The sequence below is a fragment of the Gekko japonicus genome, unplaced genomic scaffold (genome assembly GCF_001447785.1).
Source record: "Gekko japonicus isolate JY-2015 unplaced genomic scaffold, Gekko_japonicus_V1.1 scaffold2758, whole genome shotgun sequence".
NCBI lineage: Eukaryota > Metazoa > Chordata > Lepidosauria > Squamata > Gekkonidae > Gekko > Gekko japonicus.
Genome location: NW_015162561.1, coordinates 60,872 through 80,511, shown reverse-complemented (window position 1 = coordinate 80,511; position 19,640 = coordinate 60,872). Strand labels below are relative to the sequence as shown.

The 19,640-nt window shown below is 46.2% G+C and overlaps 1 protein-coding gene across 1 annotated transcript in view; it reads left to right on the top strand.

The window, feature by feature from the left end:
• SPAG17 (sperm associated antigen 17) overlaps positions 1-19,640 on the top strand; it is a gene marked incomplete at its 3' end in the record, with an annotated part of 95,503 nt that overhangs the window by 15,214 nt on the left and 60,649 nt on the right. Inside the window, exons 4-9 of the mRNA XM_015406391.1 lie at positions 4,939-5,070; positions 8,913-9,126; positions 12,041-12,235; positions 13,927-14,108; positions 16,093-16,242; positions 16,951-17,026. Of these exons, the coding sequence (XP_015261877.1) occupies positions 4,939-5,070; positions 8,913-9,126; positions 12,041-12,235; positions 13,927-14,108; positions 16,093-16,242; positions 16,951-17,026 (949 nt within the window). The remainder of the gene's footprint in view (positions 1-4,938; positions 5,071-8,912; positions 9,127-12,040; positions 12,236-13,926; positions 14,109-16,092; positions 16,243-16,950; positions 17,027-19,640) is intronic.

Here is a 19,640-nt window from a genome sequence, read left to right as displayed (position 1 = left end):
AAATACCTCCCCCTCCCCACCCACAGTGACCACTGTTCCATGCCCAGAAGATGACAAAAAAACCTCCAGGATTGCTTCCTGATCCCAAAGTGGCAATCGGTATTTCACTGGGCATGTAAAAAAGGGCCACAAGAACTAAGCACTGAGGCGACCCTTCTTATCTCCCTTCTCATGATCTGCCTAAGTTCACAGAATTAGCATTTCTGTCAGATGGTCATCTAGCCTCTGAAAACCTCCAAAGAAGGAGATCCCACCACTTCCCGAGGAAGCCTGTTCCACTGAGGAACCGCTCTAACTGTCAGGAAGTTCTTCCTCATGTTTAGCCTTTCTTGATTTAATTTCAACCCGTAGGTTCTGGTCCTACCTTTTGAGGCAACAGAAAACAACTCTGTACCATCCTCTATATGACAGCCCTTCAAGTACTTGAAGATGGTTAACATAAGAACATAAGAGATGCCAGTGTTGGATCAGGCCAAAGGCCCATCCAGTCCAACACTCTGTGTCACACAGTGGCCAGAAATACCAGTGCCATCAGGAGGTCCACCAGTGGGGCAAGGACATTAGAGGCCCTCCCACTGTTGACCCCCCCCAAAGCACCAAGAAGACAGAGCATCACTTGCCCCAGAGCCCCTATCTATACCTTGTGGCTTATAGCCACTGATGGACCTCTGCTCTCATATCATATCATATCACCTCTCGGTCATCTCCTCTCCAGGCTAAACATATCCAGCTCCTTCAACCTTTCCTCACAGGACTTGGTCTCCAGACCCTTCATCATCTTTGTTGCTGTCCTCTGGACACGTTCCAGCTTGACTGTATCCTTCTTAAATTGTGGTGTCCAAAACTGAACACAATACTCTAGGTGAAGTCTAACCAGAGCAAATTAAAGTGGTACCATCACTGGATGACTCTTGGTCTGACCAGGATGGATTCTATGAACTGAAATGGCTCTTCGTCCTTCACTCCAAAATCCCTATCAGTTGTAGGCCAGTATCCAAAGAGCCATGCAGCTGGTTTGGCCCAACAAACTTACTTTGGGTTTGAGTTTCCTTGAACACCCCCCCCCCCAAACTGGCCCATAAAATTGCTCTTGAAACAGAGTCCTTTCCAAAGCAGTTTGGGATACTCCGTAGAGGTCGTCTGTTGTTCTTGTCATTGGTTTGAGTTGTGTTGCTCATGTTGAGCCTTAATCCAAGTTCTGGAACACAGTTTACTACCGGAAGCTAACCTGCGTACTTCTATGCATACACACCCATAAAGCTTAGACTGTTGCCTGGGTCAGATAAGACACAGACATACTGTATGAGCATTGGTTGTCCGTGCCGGAGACCTCAAAATTGACACCATATGCAGTCAAGTGTAATTTCTCCAAAGGTGCGAGGGAATGAGAAGATGTCAGAACTCAGGAGTAACACTTCATTCATCCCAAAGCTATAAATATATCCAGTTAAGTTAAAAACGAAATTTGGGAAATGTTACATGTGAAAGGTGTTCCTTCACAATACTTCCCATCTAGATGAACTCTGCAAGAAAGACAACCCACGCACAAACCGTCTCCCTCTCTTACATGAACTCTTGTTGAGCTGTGCCTCATATTATTTTTAAGTCGTTATGTGGCTCAAAGGAAAAGATCCCAGATGTTAGCGAGCTGTATGAAATTTGGTGGAAACAAGCTGTAAGAAACATAGCCATAAAACAGCTTGTCAGGGCCACACATCTGGACAATGCAGCTGTGCCTTGATGTTGCTGTCATCGCCCAAAGAAAATTCAATAACCTTATTCCACCCCAATTAGGCTACATACCAACAGAATCAGAAAGGAGGGAATTGGTCTTGGAGTCTAGGGTGGAGCTCCAGTCCTCCCACCACCACCATCACCCCACAATATATCTGAAACTGTTATTGGTCTTTGATTTGGGGCTTGTAGCTCAGATAGCAAATGTGAGATGCATCATTCTCATCGACGGCTGTCTGTCTAATAGATGCTGCTGCGTTCTGTCGATGCCAGATCGGATGGCTGAATCGTTTAGCATTGGCCAGATGTGCCCCTTGCTTCTGAGCATGTTCGGTATTGCTGACAAAAGAATCCTTACAGGGTCAATTTAGCCACGCATCTCTCCCAGCAGTTTCTCTTCAACGGCCAGGAGCAGATTCTTCAGAGCAGCCATGTTCCATTTGGGGCCCAGAAGTAAAACTAGAATCGCCTCCAGGGATACATCTGACGTGCTTCCCTGGAGAACAGCGTATCAGGGCGCAGTTCTCACTGAAATGATAAACCCATGTCTAACTAGCATCTTGCTTCTGCATAGTTTTGGAATAGTGCCTTCTATACACGTTCCATTCCTTCAGTTTTAAATGTTATAAAGCAACACAGGGCACAGTTCCCGAACATCCTGCCGCATGAACGTCCTGCTGTCTAAAGACTCCTAGCGTCTTCGCTCCTACAGGTTTGTCACCGTGGCCCTTTCTGCATTCAGTCTTTACTCCAGAGTTTCCCAGCGCTCGAGCCGGTACGCCTTTGATTCGTCTTCCTTGCTTTCATTTCTGCATATGTCTGTTTTCAGCGGATGTTGGTACCGGAAACTCCACTCTATGCGGATTATTCTTTCTGCATTTTCCCAATTGAAAATGCGTGACGGTGCAACGTTTGTGGCCATGCCAGAAAGGTTTGCATGGATTAGCAACAAGGAAAACTTGTTCTTCACGTTCCTTTCTGCAGAGCTCTGACTCATCTAAAGGACTGTGATAGTTCAACTTTTGACCCAGCAGCCTATCTGTTCATGTGCTAATTATCTCCTTGAAGAAACCAAGGGAAGGCAATCCTTCTTGGGCAATTGCAGTCCTTAGGGAAGATTTGCATCAGATTAATATTCCCCAAGTAAACTAAAAAATGGATTAAAAGTTTACCTAATAAAATTATATTAATTCATCTGAGTCGAACTTTATTCGATTCCAAAAACCAACCAAAAAATTGGATGGGAGAGTTCACGGCATCAAATATATATATTAAGCCAATGAAGTGTAGGATAGCCCCACCTACTATTATCATTGAAATGCTTATACTCCTCTGCAATTGGGCAGAGGGCAGAAATAGGGGGAGTGGCATTTAAAGGCACACAGAAACACTCCTACTTTCGTGTTTTGAAATCGGATAAGAACTAAGAAGAGCTGCGGTGGCTCAAGTGGTTAAGACGCTGAACTGCAGGCTGTGGAAGGTCGGTAGTTCAGCAGTTCAAGACCCGGGTGCCGAATGACGGAGTGAGCTCCCGTCTCTAGTTCCAGCTCCTGCCAACCTAGCAGTTCGAAAGCAAGAAATTGCAAGTAGATTAATAGGTACCACTTCGGTGGGAAGGTAACAGCGTTCCGTGCGCCTTGGTTAGAACAGTCTCTGCCATGCTCAAAGGAACGCTTTTCAGTGAGTCAGCTCCTCCTACATCTACCTGTATCGCTTCAGGTTGTAGAAGGAGCTCATCATTGCTAGTTTCATTTGTGTGAACAGGTGTTTTTTTTTAATAGGAAGGAGTGTTCACAGTGCAATCCCAAGGCCAGGTTTGCTTAGGATTTCAGCTAAACCCCTATGCTGGTGTGATGTGGAGATAACATTGTTATAATGCCTAGAGGTGGGAAGGCCCAGGAAAAAAGGGGGGAAATGGGGGGGGCTCCCCCTTCAAGGGCGTAGACTAGAAAGACTGGTCATGTACATCCCCCCCGTCTCCAAAAGAAGCACCTCCTTTGTAAGTTAGGGCGATTCTGTATTGGCTTTTCCCTCCGTTGTTTTATGAGACCCACATTGGAACAGACATTCCTCCCTGCATTGCATGCTGCTTTCACTTCCTTTGATCATCGGGTTTTATGGTACCTTCTGCATAGATTTATGGCTTTTTTATTGCCGTTCAGGGGTGACTTTGCAGTCAGTATGGCGTTCCCTCGGGGTATTTGAATGTGGTTTTGAGCTGCCAGATGCAGAATCGCCCTTAATTTTTTCTTTCTTTCATGTGCATTGGAAAGGGCTATGGGCGAGGCCGAAACAGAGAGATGAGTCCTCCAACTTCCCCCTCCCCGCTGCCACTCCAGCAGGATCAAAACACTTCTTTTTATTGTACCCATTTTCCAACACGTAGCAGGGGCAGAGGGGTTGGGAAAGCAGTGTATGAGTGTGTACGTGCAGAGCATTTGGGATCCGGATTTCCAGCGTTTGGGAAAAAGAGAACTGCTTTTGAGTGTCCAAGAATGCTGCTTACAATTTCTGAACGCTCTGCAGCCAGAAGGTGATTGGTCATCCCAGGAGTCCATCCATCCATAGGCTTTCCCTCACTACAGGCATGTTCCGAGCCCTGTGGGGTAGAAGTCTAAAAATAAATAAATAAAATAGTTTTCATGTATGTAAAAGCATGTCCCTCATAGGTTTCATTTATGTAAAACGTGTCTATGTGTGTATTACCATAGAGCCAGTTTGGTGTAGTGGTTAAGTGTGCAGACTCTAATCTGGGAGAACCGGGTTTGATTCCCCACTCCTCCACTTGCACCTGCTGATGTGACCTTGGGTCAGTCACAAGCTCTGGCACAGCTGTCCTTGAAAAAGAGCAGTTTCTGTCCAAGTTCTCTCAGCCCCACCCACCTCACAGGGTGTCTGTTGTGGGGAGGGGAAGGAAAAGGAGTTTGTAAGCCGCTCTGAGACTCCGAGTGAAGGGCGGGGTATAAATCCAATCTCTTCTCTATTCTTCTATTATTAAAAAATCCATCGTCGAATTTGATTCTTAACATTAAATTAGAGTCATGGTGAAGTACATCCCTTTTCCTCCCAAAAAACTGGTTTAAATCGAGTCTTCCTGAAACTAATGTCAGTTTACTAAAGTGCCTTTTTGAAGAGAGTAGTTTTATGAACCTCTTTTATCCTGTCACTCCTAAAACTGGCATGTATTTGTTTTTTCCTCTGCAGGTGATAGAGGTAGCAAAAAGCATTCTAGATGCTGGGGAATCACTTCCTGTGACTCTGATTGGCAAGTTAATTAAATATCAAATGCTTTGCATCAAACAGAAGGATCTGGCGAGACGGGCTGCTGAAAAGAAGGTATTGTGGCCACATATGAGATAAAAATCCTACTTCTACCAAGGCAAAATGCTTTTGATATGTTTTGTTTCTTCTGTTGGGTGATGACCCTGCCCCATCACTGGGAGAGGCTAACCTCAAATATTTGTCCTGCTCTCTTTCTTGTAGGAGACTTCTCACCATTGCTATCATGTTAGGCCGGTTTTAGGCCACTGGACTGTTTTGGATTGCTATCGGGGGGGGGGATGGGCTCTGCAACTTACCTGGCTGCTTCTTGCTCCTTGTGGCCTGGGGCTATTGGGAGCAGGGGGCGGGGCTTGTTGAATTTGCCCACCCTCTGGGCTCTTTACTGCCGGAGCTCTGCTCCTGTGAGCTCCTGCAGGAAATGGTTACAGTATGCACTAATGTTGTTGTTGTGACACCACCAACTTTATAATTGTTTAATATATTGTTTGGCAATTTTGATGGTGTTTTCTACTAGTGGAATTTGTATATTTGGGACTTCCGTGATGCTAGTCTTTCCCCCTTTTTTTGGATCCACAACAGGTGAAGGCTCAGAGAGGTACTGGCCGATAGGAGCAAAGCCTTCTGGGAATTGTAGGCTGGCACCCTGCCCTGAGGAGCTGCGGTGGCGCAAGTGGTTAAGACGCTGAACTGCAGGCTGTGGAAGGTCAGTAGTTCAGCAGTTCGAGACCCGAGTGTGCCGCATGATGGAGTGAGCTCCCGTCTCTAGTTCCAGCTCCTGCCAACCTAGCAGTTTGAAAGCAAGAAATTGCAATGTTTTTCTAGGCTTGCCAACCCTTGCTCGAAAGCTAGTCAAATCCGACTCTAGGGGGCGGTGCTCATCTCCGTTTCCAAGCCGAAGAGCCAGTGCTGTCTGGAGACATTTCCTTGGTCATATTGCTGGCATGACTAAACGCCAAGGTGCACGGAACGCTGTTACCTTCCCACCGAAGCGGTACCTGTTTATCTACTTGAAATGTCTTGCTTCTGAACTGCTAGGTTGACAGGAGCTGAGGGCAGAGAAGGGCGCTCACTCCGTCACACGGCACTCGGGTCTCGAACTGCCGAACTACAGACCTTCTGGTCTGCAGCTCAGTGTCTTAACCTCTAAGCCACCGCAGCCCTAGGCATGTTTTACTCCCATCTAAAAAGCCAAGAACATCATCCATAGTAGGACCAACCCAATGACACATAACTGTGTGTAAGCTTGCAAGTTCACTAGAACTCTTCATCAGGCATGATGTTACAAAATTTTAAAAAAAGAATAGTGTATTTTAAGCAAATTTTTTAGGTGAAGCTGTTAAGACCTGCTCATGCTAGGGTATGGTAGATTGGCCGTCTGGCGAAGAAGAAGAGAAGAGATTGGATTTATACCTTGCCCTTCACTCAGAGTCTCAGAGCAGTTTACAATCTCCCTTCCTCTCCCCACAACAGACACCCTGTGAGGTAGGTGGAGCTGAGAGAGCTCTGAGAGAACTGCTCTTGAGAGAAGATCTCTGAGAGAACTTGTGACTGACCCAAGGTCACACCAACAGCTGCATATGGAGGAGTGGGGAATCAAACCCGGTTCTGCCAGATTAAAGTATGTGTTCTTAACCACCACACCAAATTGGCTCTCAGGTTTCAGGTTGCCACAGGCCAGGGGCCATGAAAGCAAGAGGTAATAAAACAATTAAACTACACAGCAACAGTCCCCACTGATTGTCTGATTGTTGCTCCTCTCTTTTTAACGTTGCAACATCTGGCCTGATGAGGAGTTCTGAGGAACAAGAAAGCTTGCAGACACGGACTGTGTTCTCGACTTTGGGGCTTTTACTTTCAGACCCACACGGCTGTAAACAATTTGTTTAGTTAAGTCTCCCTGACCCCGCCTCTGGGGAGGGTGATTTGGCAAGAAGGTGTGGGAAGAAATAACCAGAGCACAGAGCGAGACTAAAATAAACTAAAGCTTGACCTTTGCTGTAAGAGTTCTAAAAACAGATGTTACGCAGATAACTTTTTCAAAAAAGATTTTTTCAGATCAGACCCGGGGGAACAAAATAGCAGTCGATGAATGCAGCCCAGCTATCCTAGCTAGATGAGGGCTGCGGTCACACACACTGAATAATCCACTTTCAGTCCACTTTCTCACTGGATTTTGCCAGTTCACACAGTAAAATCCAGTTCGAAAGTGGACTGAAAGTGGACTGAAAGTGGATTAGTTAGTGTGTGTGACTGCAGCCGCACTTACTAAGTGAGTGGACTGTGGGGATGTGCTAGATCAGTGATGGCGAGCCTTTTAGAGACCGAGTGCCCAAACTGCGACCCAAAACCCACTTATTGATCACAAAGTGCCAACACGGCAATTTAACCTGAATACTGAGGTTTTACTTTAGAAAAAAAAAAACTCATACATTAACTGAAGAGGATCCAAACAAAGTAAGGAAAGCAATCCCAAATGCTGTCATTTACTTAAAATTATTTGGCAGAGAATTCGACACTTTAATGATGGTCTGGGCCTGGCTGGGGCGATGGCACGCGTGCCCACAGAGAGGTCTCTGAGTGCCACCTCTAGCACCCGTGCCATAGGTTCGCCACCACTGTGCTAGATTATTGCCAGAGCTTTGGTTGTCGCTTGGAATGACCTGTGGGTAAACGTATAGGTATGTTGCTGGCCGGTGATGTTTGTGGGGAGGAAATAAACGACCCTTTGGTTTGGGAGGAAGCAACCTTGAATAGCCCAGGCTAGCCTGAGCTTGTCAGAGCCTGGAAGCTAAGCAGGGTCGGCCAGGGTTAGTACTTGGATGGGATACAGCCAAAGAAGACCAGGGTTGCTATGCAGAGGAAAGCAATAGCGAACCATCTCTGCTCACCTCTTGCCTTGGAGGAGTCTCTTGTCATGAGGAATTGCCATCGGTCAGTTGTGATTTGATGACACTTATATTATAGGGGCTGCAGTGGCTCAGAGGTTAAGACACCGAGCTGCAGACCGGAAAGTTTGGCAGTCGAGACCCGAGTGCCACATGACAGAGGGAGCTCCCGTCTCTGGCCCCAGTTCCTGCCAGCCTAGCAGTTCGAAAGCCAGACATTGCAAGTAGATAAATAGGTACCGCTGTGGTGGGAAGGTAACAGTGTCCCATGCACCTCAGCGTCTAGTCATGCTGGCCACATGACCACAGAAACATCTTCAGACAGTGCTGGCTCTTCGGCTTGGAAACGGAGATGAGCACTGCCCCCTACAGTTGGATTCGACTAGCTTTCAAGCAAGGGAAACCTTTACCTATTATATTATAGGAGGAACTGCACTGGGGGGGGGATATGGAAGCGGCTGCAAGCAAGGGACAGGATGGGGGGGATGTTTGAGTAAGTCTTAGGTTGCCAATGGTGCAAAGATGTTCCGGGGGGATTTAGAATTGGATCCTTAAGCGCGTGGGTGAAGTCGGCAATGGGAGGGTGGTTTCCTGTGGCTCGGTGTCAGGAAAGGGCTGTGAAAAGCCAGGTAGCTTCCTTCATGAATGCCTAAGAAAGGGGACCTTTAAAAAAAAAAAAAAAAAGCAGGACCCTAGCCAGGATTTTTTAAGTCGGGGGGCATTTACATTTTTTAGGGGGCACTGGCCAATCAAATTAAAGGGATCCCCGGCCCCTTCCCCACACCTGCTGTGGCTCGGGTGCCCTGGGCTGGATGGGAAGTCGGGGGGGCCTTGCCAGTAAGTCAGGGGGCCTCGCCCCAAGATGCCCCACTATAGCGACGGGCCTGGGAAGTACCCTCAAAGATTGCCCAAAGATGGCTTTGACTTCAAAAGGGGATATATAGATGCTTGGATCAATGTAGCTCTTTCTATGAGAACGTGATGTATACGTACTATTCTCTGATTTGGCAGCCGGTTGATGAGCGAGAAAAGGAAAAAGAGGAGAAGGGGAAGGGGAAAGGGAAGGCGGCCGTCAAGAAGGAGAAGCCTCCCAGTGCCAAGTCTGGCGGGAAAGGAGGGAAAGCGAAGAAAGGATCCGATGCCCAGCAGTACTCAGGAACCGCCATTAAAAAGGAAACCAAGCTGAAGCGACGCGGAGAAGAGGATGATACTGATAAGTACATTGGTGGGTAGCTACGGAATGAGTGCCATGCCTCATGTCCAAAACACACCATAGTCCAAACACTGGGCAGAGGCAAACCCCAGGTTTGCCCCCACGGTGGATGCTCAGCGGGGAACCACTGCCCATCGAAGCGTATGAAACATGTCTGTTGTGTGGTTTGTAATGAACTGAAACACGTAAAGCACATATGAAACAAATGTAAATAGGAACCATGTGATGGCCTAGAGATTCCACAGGACTTCTGTCTATCAAGGGGAACCATGGCTCAGTGGTAGAGCCTCTGCTTGGCATGCAGAAGGTCCCAGGTTCAATCCCCCGCATCTCCAGTGAAAAGGATCAGGTAGGAGGTGATGGGAAAGACCTCTGCCTGAGACCCTGGAGAGCCGCTGCCAGTCCGAGTAGACAATGCTGACTTCGATGGACCAAGGGTCTGATTTAGTATAAGGCCGTTTCATGTGTTCATATGCTAAGGACAAAGTAGACATTACAGTGGCCATGGTTCTGACCCATGGCTGCTAATGCCATTTCAGAGAAGAATTAGGCCATCTAAAAACACTGCAAGGGCCTGATCAGGATTGGGCCCATGCCACAGTTGGCCCAGGTGATATTGTCCCCACCCACCCCATGTACAAGGGGAAACAAAATCTGATTTTTCTCTAAAATGGCATCGTCAGACATGGGTTGAAGCCATGGCCACCATAACTTCTAGTTGGGCTCATAATCATAGATATTTTAGAAGTGAGGCCCACTGATTTAAGTGGAATTAAGAGCTAAACCAGACATTACACATGGCCCGAGTCATGTCAAGGTTTCCTGACCCCAAAATATGTATGTGAAACCCCACAGCAGGGTAAATAGAATTACAGAGTTGGAAGGGGCCATACAGGGAAAATAGGGTGGGAGAGAAGCCCCTCTTCTCCATGCATGGTGCTCCCGAGCTGAATCGCACCTCTGTACGTTTGGAAACTGGTTCCCCTGTGTCGCGTTTGGCTGTGCAAATATCAGTACCCTGACTTAACTTGTGCCAGACATATTGCCTAGTTTGGATTTAAATTCTGAATTAGAATATTAGGATTACAGTGTTGGGTAATTGTCCTTCCAATATTAGGGAGGACCTGCTCCCTGTGTGCTTAGATGGATGTACAGAAAAACTTGTACTTACAGTTGAAGGAAGGGACATACCCAAGAGGCCTTGTTCAAGGGCACTTCTCCATGGCTGGTATTTGTGCCGAGTCCTAGGCTACGTTAACAAGCTCTTGTAGAAGAACATAAGAACATAAGAGAAGCCAATGTTGGATCAGGCCAAAGGCCCATCCAGTCCAACACTCTGTATCACACAGTGGCCAAAAAGACCAGTGCCCTCAGGAGGTCCACCAGTGGGGCCAGGACATTAGAAGCCCTCCCACTGTTGACCCCCCCAAGCACCAAGAAGACAGAGCATCACTTGCCCCAGAGTCCCTATCTATACCTTGTGGCTAATAGCCACTGATGGACCTGTCCTCCCCAAATTTGCCTGTTCTTCTGAATCTGAAGCCCTGTAAGTTGCTAATCATCATTATGTCCTGCGGGCAGCGAGCTCCACGAATTAATTATGCACTGTGTGAGAAAAGTGAATTCTTTTGTCTTTCCTGCCCCTTAACTTCATTGAATGCCCTGCTTTCTAGCATAACGGGGGAGAAAGGAAAAAAGGTTGTCTGCGTCCACGTTCCTCTCATCATGCACAATTTAATAACCCGCAGTCCTGTCCTCCTTTAGGCACCTTTTTGCTAGACTGAAAAGCCCCAGACATTTTAGCTTTGATCAGCGTGGTTGCTCTTTTCTTCACCTTTTCCAGCTGCAGCTTTGCAATACCTTTTTGAGGTGGGGTGACCAGAACTGCACAAAGTATTTCAAATACGGCCACACCATTTATCTAGGCAAGGGCTGTTCAGTTGGCCATTTCGGTTTCAGTTCGTTTGGTGTAGTGGTTAGGAGCTAGGGTTGCCAAGTCGAAAAATGTACGTACCGGGAGACTCCCGGTCCGCGGCTGGAGCGTGCCCTGCATGCACGTCACCAGGAAGTGATGTTATGACGCCGGGCACGCTGGGGCGGGGCCACGACCATCCGAGGGAAAACCATAGAGTTTTCCCTCGGATGACCGTGGCCCCGCCCCCAGCGTGCCCGGCATCTTAACGTCACTTCCTGGTGACGCGCATGCCAGGGTGGGGTTTCCCCCGGGGCCCGATCTGCCGGCGGCGGGGAGCGGGCCTCTGGGCCCGCCCCCTGGGGAGACTTGGGAAGCCTATTAGGAGCACAGACTCTAATCTAGGAGAACTGGCTTTGATTCCCCACTCTTCCACATGCAGCTGCTGGTGTGACCTTGGGTCAGCCACAGTTCTCTCAGAGCTGTTCTCTCCATGGCAGTTCTTGAAAGAGCTCTCTGAGCCCCACCTCTCAGGGTGTCTGTTGTGGGGAGGGGAGGGGAAAGGGGTTTGTAAGCTGCTCTCAGACTCTGAGTGAAGGGCGGGGTATAAATCCAATCTCCTCCTCCTCCTTCCGATTGTAGACTTTGCCTTTGTTACCACTGCCATACAGAGTTGACATTTCGTTGAGCTGTCCGCCACGATTGCTTCCCTAGTCACTTAACACCAGTTCAGACCCCATCAGTGTGTACGCAAAGTTACAATCGTTTGTCCCGACATGTGTCACTCTGTCCTTACTTACACTGAACCTCATTTGCCACATTGGCTTGGACACATCACCTTGGAGAGCTCATGATTCTCTTGGATTCCTGCCACACTGTCAAATCTGGGCACTTCACTGCTCATTCCGTGATCCCAGATCATTTAAAATTAAATAGCAGCCATCGTAATTCTGTTCTTTTCTATGTTATGTCTGAGCAAGAGTGAATGGGTTTCTGTGTGATATTTTGGAACAGATGACGAGCCAGATGATGGCGCTCAATATTATTTCATCCTTTGGGGTTTCCACTATCCACAACTCTTGCCTATCCTGTCTGAACTGGGGATCAATGTTGGAAGCATCATTCAGATCTCTTCTGACAATTATGAGCCCCTGCAGTCTTACCTGGAATCCGTTTCACCGCAGGAAGACCCCCACCTCGCACCAGAAGGTAAGTGAATTAACAATAAAAATGCCTTGATGATGAACAGAAACATCCTTTATTCTTCGTGATTATTACTTCATGGACTTTTTTGATAGTCGTGTGCCTTCCGTCTTCTTTTTGAGCTGAGTCCATCCCCTTTTCAACAACCAGGGGGTATAATTGGGGGGTGATGCGACACTGTGGCTGATTTCGCACTAGAGCTGCCTCGATGTTGCGCTGCCGTTTTCCCCGATACTATTGGTCAATTTCACACCCGAAGCTGTGGGGCTGCATTTTTGACTCGCGGCTTCGCCCGATTTCCCCCGCAGTTTCGTGATCCTGTTTTTTTAGGATCACGAAACTGCAGAGGAAATCGGGCGAAGCCGCGGGTCAAATGCAGCCCCGCAGCTTCGGGTGTGAAATTGACCAATAGTATCGGGGCAAACAGCGGCGCAACATCGAGGCAGCAATAGTGCGAAATCAGCCTTTGTGTTTCTCAAATTGCCAAAGTTAGTTCAGGGCTCTTAAATGGGTGGCTCAAACATGACACATCCTCATCCCTACGGGGAGGGCAGGATAAAAATCTAAATAATAAATAAATAAATACAAAAATCCCTCCAAAACCCCCAGACATTCATTAGTTAGCAAGTGCATGCTGGCACACACCTTTAGAAATTGCCAGCTGCCAAAGTGAGCATGTATGCGCTGCTGCTGGTTTAAAGCACTATCAGGCCGTAGCCACATTATGGCAACCCCGTAGGGCTTTCAAGACAGGAGCCATTCCAAGACAAGAGATTATTTTATTCATAAAGAATAGCTGGAATAGATTTTGACCGCTATACAGCTGAGGTACATTGAAGTATCACTTCTCAGAATTTATTATTAGTGAGAATTCATTCTCAAGAAGATAGTATATAATTTAATAAGAGTGTCACCACAGTGTATTAGAATACTGGCTTGTAAAGATACCCCATGTATAAGGTGTTCAATTTATTAGTTTTGAGGATTTCAGTTGGAAAATAAGTTACATAGTTGCAGGATCCTCAAATATATGGTAAAAACCTGAAAAGTAGAATTGTTTAAGTAATGTACGTATTGGATACATACATGTATAACTTTTGGGAAAACACATTAAGGTTTTACTCATCGCAGCGAGTGTTGTTCTTTTGCGGTTTCATGCACCATGAGCCCGGTTTTGTTAATTTAATTTTATTTCCATAACCTGACCAAAAAACAACAACATGAAGTGTGTGTGATAACGAAGTTGGCTGTTTCTTTTTTTTAACCAAAGTTTGTTAACCGCTAAAGACTTGAGCTGCGGTGGCTCAAGTGGTTAAGACGCTGAACTGCAGGCTGTGGAAGGTCAGTAGTTCAGCAGTTCGAGACCCGAGTTGCTGCATGACGGAGTGAGCTCCCGTCTCTAGTTCCAGCTCCTGCCAACCTAACAGTTCGAAAGCAAGAAATTGCAAGTAGATAAATAGGTACCACTTCGGTGGGAAGGTAACAGCGTTCCGTGCGCCTTGGTGTTTAGTCATGCTGGCCACATGACCACGGAAACGTCTTCGGACAGCGCTGGCTCTTCGGCTTTGAAACGGAGATGAGCACCGCAACCCTAGAGTCGGATTCGACTGGCTTTCGAGCAAGGGAAACCTTTACCTGTTTACCTTTAAAGACCTACAAGTTTTCTAAAACAGTTTCATGCTATTGCATTTCTTCAGTGCTCGAAGCTGAAAAAAAGAAGAAGGAGCAGGCGGCGAAGGATCTGAAAAACTTTTGGAAGTACTTGGAACCCATTCTGAACAGTGGGAAGCCAGGATTGAACCTTTTTCAGATTGCGAGACTCCAGCACCTCATCAAGGAGTCGACCTTTCCACCTGATTGGACTAATAATGATATGATGGTTAGTAACTTTCTCTTTTTGGAGTAATAATAATTATTCTATGGCACTGTGTGTAGAATAGCCAGGAGATTCCAGTATTCCCTGGCAGCCAGAAGTTCTAGCTCGTTTAGCGTTATGCACCACTAGGTGGTGAGCTAGACTTTTTTCAAGGCAGGAGACATTTCAGAGGTGGTTTGCTATTGCCTGCCTCTGCGTCACAACCCTGGTATTCCTTGGAGGTCGCCCTTCCAAATACTAGCCAAGGCTGACCCTGCTTAGCTTCTGAGATCTGCCAAGATTGGGCTAGCCAGGTCAGGGATTTTTGGGAGTACTTTTTGGGCTACTCGTAGCAAAATACATTTTTGATCTCTCTCTCTCTACTCCTTCTCACGTCAACAGAACATTTACCGATCATGAACCAGGATACGGTTCTCTTATTTTCAGATTCATGCCGCATTGTACTGTTGCGCTGTGTATTTGCTGATTGAAACCACTCTTAGCTCCAGTTAGACATCACATCTCCTGGCTGCTTAAGGTGCCTCTGTGCCTCCTCCCAAGGCACAGGTGAGGGTTGTCTCTCCTAGATCTTTGCATAGCATCTCTGGCTCTCTCTCACTCCAGTCACGTTTGGCTCTGTGCAGGGCTGAGCCTCAGGCGTAACAGTCTTGGGGGCCAGGTGCATCGACCCTTTGTGAAACAAAAACACTTGTGTCCAGCATTCTCCACAATGAGCCGTGAGAAGGAAAGGGACTGGCTTCAGTTGGGGTTGAACTTGGACTTCTGGTCTCTGGTGACTTTCACATACAACTCAGCATGGGAGTGGCAAACAGAAATCAAAAACAGATATCAAAGTCCAGAAATGTCTTTCTTGCAACTATTGGAGGGGGGGGGAATTTAGTGTGAAGGGCCTTCAGACCAAAGAGGGCAAAGTCATCTACATTGCTCTTAGTGTACTCCTTGTATAGATATAAAACTCGTGGTCAGTGTTCCCTCTAAGCTGTGTTAGGGGGCACTGGCACACAAAATTTTAGCTGGCTACTCCGGCCGCATTGATAATTAATGCAGAAACAACAGAAAATTTTAAAGTACAAAAAGGAACAAGACAAGGGTGCCCTTTTTCTCCGTTACTATTCATATGGATATTGGAAGTATTTTTGAAACAGGTTAAAGAAGACAAAGAAATATCGGGCCTAGAGAATAAAGGTTTTTCATATAAATACAGGGCATTTGCTGACGACGTGATGTTTATGATAGAAGAGCCGATACAAAAGATACCATTGATGGTGAAAAAGTTAATGGTTGATGGTTATATCCTAAATAAAAACTATGATACAAAAAAACAACAACAAAATTTTAGCTGGCTACCCCGAGATTTTAGCTCACAAGCATTTTCCCTCCATTGGAAACAACGGAGGATGGGGGCACATCCTTCTGAGGCACATAAAATTGGACCCCCTGGTCCAACCTTTTTGAAACTTGGGGAAGGTTTTGAGGAGAAGGACCAGCAGCCATGCCACAAATTTGATGCTTTTACCTAAAAAAACCAGCCTCCCCGAGCCCCAGATCAATTCTCCATTATAGCCCATGGGGCCCTTTGACTATAATGGTCCCCATAGACTATAATGGAGCAGGACAAAAATTGATTATTATTTTTTTGCACACCTCTCTTATGCTTTTCTGTATGATTTGTAAGCTGCTTGTGTCACAGTAAAAGTGGGATATAAATATTTGAATAGATAAGTAGTTTAGGCAGGTTGATAACATTTAAGCAACTTCCTGTTTGTTAGATTAGGCAGGGTTCTTTATTTTTTATTTTTATTTATTTATTTATTTTTGTATTTATACCCTGCCCTCCCCGCAAGCGGGCTCTGACAGTCATTTATGTCAGATCCGGCCCTAATGACAAATGAATTCAACACCCCTGCACTAGAAAGTGTTGTGTGGATGCAGTCCAGGTCTGTGCTCTGAATTTAAATCCAGTCTCTTTCTCTTCTCTGTCACACAGCTTGAATTTGGGGCTGAGATCTTTGAAAGCATTGCCTGCTTAATGTACGACTGCCTAGACTGGCGAAGGCAGCATCAGCACTACTTGAAATCTACCAGATTTATTAACGTTCCAGTTGCCGAAAAGAAAAGCAAATCAGCGCTCCTTGAGGTGAGATACTACACTTACGCAAGGTGGCCTGATATATGTTTAAGTGGAACTGTATATGAATGTCACATGGAGGCCTTGACATCTGTGCCCTGTTGTTGCCCCCTAAGGGCAATTGGTTGGCCTCTGTGTTAAGTAGGATGCTAGAACAGATGGACCACTGATCTGATCCAGCAGGATTTTTCTTGTCTTTATTTATCCTCACCAGAAATTGGTCACTGAGATGGATAAAAGTGCATCAGCAGGGCTTTTTTTGTAGAAAAATCCCAGCAGGAACTTAGCCTAATAGGCCCCACCCAACAGCAGAAACTCATTAGCATATTAGGCCACACCCCCATGTTACCAGAAGTGTGCTCATCCAACCACACCCACCTTTTGCTTCTTATTCTGCTTACCTTGTTTGTTGTCAAAACCCAGGGCCTTTTTGTAGCAGGAACTCCTTTGCATGTTAGGCCACACACCCCTAATGTAGCCAGTCCTAATGAGTTTCTGCTGTTGGGTGTGGCCTATTATGCTAATGAGTCCCTGCTGGGCGTGGCCAACTTGGGAGCCAGCCAGAACTCCGTTCCTGTGCGTTCCTGCCCCAAAATAGCCCTGTGCATCAGTAAAACATTCATCAAAACTTTGGGAAGGCCTTTCAGTAGTAAGCGGGCTGAAGATCAGTTGGCTGTCCTGGCATTTTTCTTTTTATCTGTGTCTTTGTTTCGCTAGGGACATCCCGCAGCTCCAACTACACCTTCAAGGAAAAAACAGGCTGCAGATGCTGCGGCACCAGTTTTAACAACAGGTACGGTGTGAATTTTCTTGAGTTCCTTTCTGCAAATTGCCAGCAGAACGAATAAGACTTGTTGGGGGAGGGGATTTGGCAAAGACATTCAAAACTTGCTGCTGATAGTGGTTGGAGGAAGGCATATTTAGCCATTTCGGCTTAGTCCCCAAGCCCTGAACCTTAGCCAATTTTTCTTGATGCTTGAAATCTCCCCATTGGCAGTATACAGAGACTGTAGGCTGTTTGTCAAAGTTTATTGGGGGTAGAGATGTGAAGGCCCGGAAAAAAACCGGAAAAATTCGGGGAAAAACTGTTTTCCAAATCATTTCTATAAGATATGTATGGTATCTGATTGATCTAATTTCTGTGCACTGAGGACAAGCAAGTCCTAGGTTACAAACTGATCTCTCCAACGCAAGAACAAGATGCATTTCTTCCTTTAGGAGGTGCTATTGTCACAAGAAAAGAAAAAGGTTTCAGTTTTGTTTTTGCATGTGGGTGGGTATTCTGTTTGTAATAATTGTTAGGATACACATTTTTAATATGCTAGTTATGATAATTTCATGCTGAGTACAAATGTCCATAGTCATATTTTATGTTCCTAAAGTACCAGAATGACTTTCAATCTGGAAAAGAAAAAAGAAGTGCTAATGTAGCATTTTTTTCAATTTTTCCGAAAATTTCCGTATTTTACCGGGGGAAAATGGGGGGGGGGGGTCCAAACTTCAAAATTTCCGGAAATTTTACATCTCTAATGGGGGGGAGGATTTATGGATGAGAATAAGAGAAACCATTTCATCTTAGGAAGTGTTGGGATTCTTTTTGAGTAAGTCAGCAGAGTTTTAAGAGACTGAGTCCATGGTGTGTATTAAAATAAAGTTTACTATAAACCTAACATGGGGAAAAGGTACACAGGATATAAAATAACAAAGAGCTAATATGCCTACATCCTTGCAGCTAAAAGGTAAAACGGGAAGAGCCGAATGGCGTCTCCTTCTCTGGTCAGAACAAAGAATGGGAGGAGAAGCCAGTATGCTAAATACTTGACACCTTGGTTTCCAATCAGACCAGCAAATTAGCTCCAAAGTTCCAGGGCATTCTGTTGTCTAAACAGATTGGTTACAAACAAACATGTGACTTAACAAACATCATTAACCCTGTAAATACTGAAGTGTTCTGACTTGTAACACCCAACAGGAAGGGGTGACATTTGTGGAGATGAACCAGTGTTGATATATAAAATCAGTCTGGGAAAATCTATATGCTGAGCATCCCATAGGGAAAATAATGAACCCATCTGATGTGAATAGCACCTAACTCTTGGCTACTGTCAGGATTCCAAAACTTAGACTGGAGAGGATCCAGATGGGTAGCCATGTTAGTCGGTCTGTAACAGTAGGAAAGAGCGGGAGTCCAGCAGCACCTGCAGATTCAGATTGGACAGGACCTTCTATGCACAGGGGGGGGTGGGGAATGGGTTTCCGTCCGACAAAACAGGTCCCCCCCCCCCCGGCTTCTGTGCAGGGTTGTGCATGTCTCACCTGCTTGCTGGCTGCTTGCACAAGCTGGGCAACCTGATAGATGCCGGGGTGGGAAATGAGCAGGGCTAAGGGAAACTCAAGAAAGGGATGTGGCTAATCAAATAACTTTTTTTAAAAAAAATGCATTTAAAATAAATTAAGGTACTTTTCAAATAGCAAATAGAAATACTGTATATGCTGCTGGTCCGATGCAGGTTTTATATGCACATCACTTATGCACAAGGTTGCAGTGACACCTGTTCCTGAAAACATGAAATGATCATCACTGTGTCTTGCCAATGATGCAGTAGGATTTTTCAACATCGGAGTATGTTTTGCTGTTTTGAGATAATGGGCTGCTAATCAAGACGTCGTTCTATTCTGAAACAAGGCGTGCTCTTTATGTCGGGTTTACTGTCCAATACTGTGGTTTGTTTATTAACATTAATGTCTTACTGCTTTTTTTTAAAGACCAGATTTACTTTCCCCCCCTCAACCTTTATTTTTGGCTTTTGTCAGTTTTCAAGTGGATTGAGAGTCCATTTCTCCCAATATTTTTCTCAAGGGAATGGGATTGCCATTCTACCCCACATCTGTCAAGGGAAGGTAGTCAGATTACATCCATTATGGGGACACATGAAATCAAAACACTCCCTGTTAAACCTGTCCTCACAGTGTCATGCCGATCTTTGGCCCCGGTCACACAGGCCAGATATCGTGAGGGGGAGGCGTGGCTGTTTGCTCCAGAGTGAATTACCGCGCAGCAGCCGGATCAAATGTCCCGCCCGACGTCCCACCGACATCCCGTGGTTGGGGGGAGATGCCGATCATACCTCACTCCTGCGGCGCGGCAAAGAAGCAGCGCCGCGGGGGTTGTGTTTTTTTTCTTTAATCCAAAGGTTTGCATGCGCCGTTGGGTGCTTGTGCGCACTTGTGGAGACTTGACCAAAAAAAAAACTTTTTTGCGATGGGACATGGGCGGGCGCCGGATGCCATGAGCTAACACTGGAAACGTGATCTGACCCCGGCCCTTGCCCCGCGGTTTCCAGAAACTAGTACCTCGGAGGTACTAGTTTTTTACGGCGCATCTTCGGAGTGAAACCTCGGGTGAG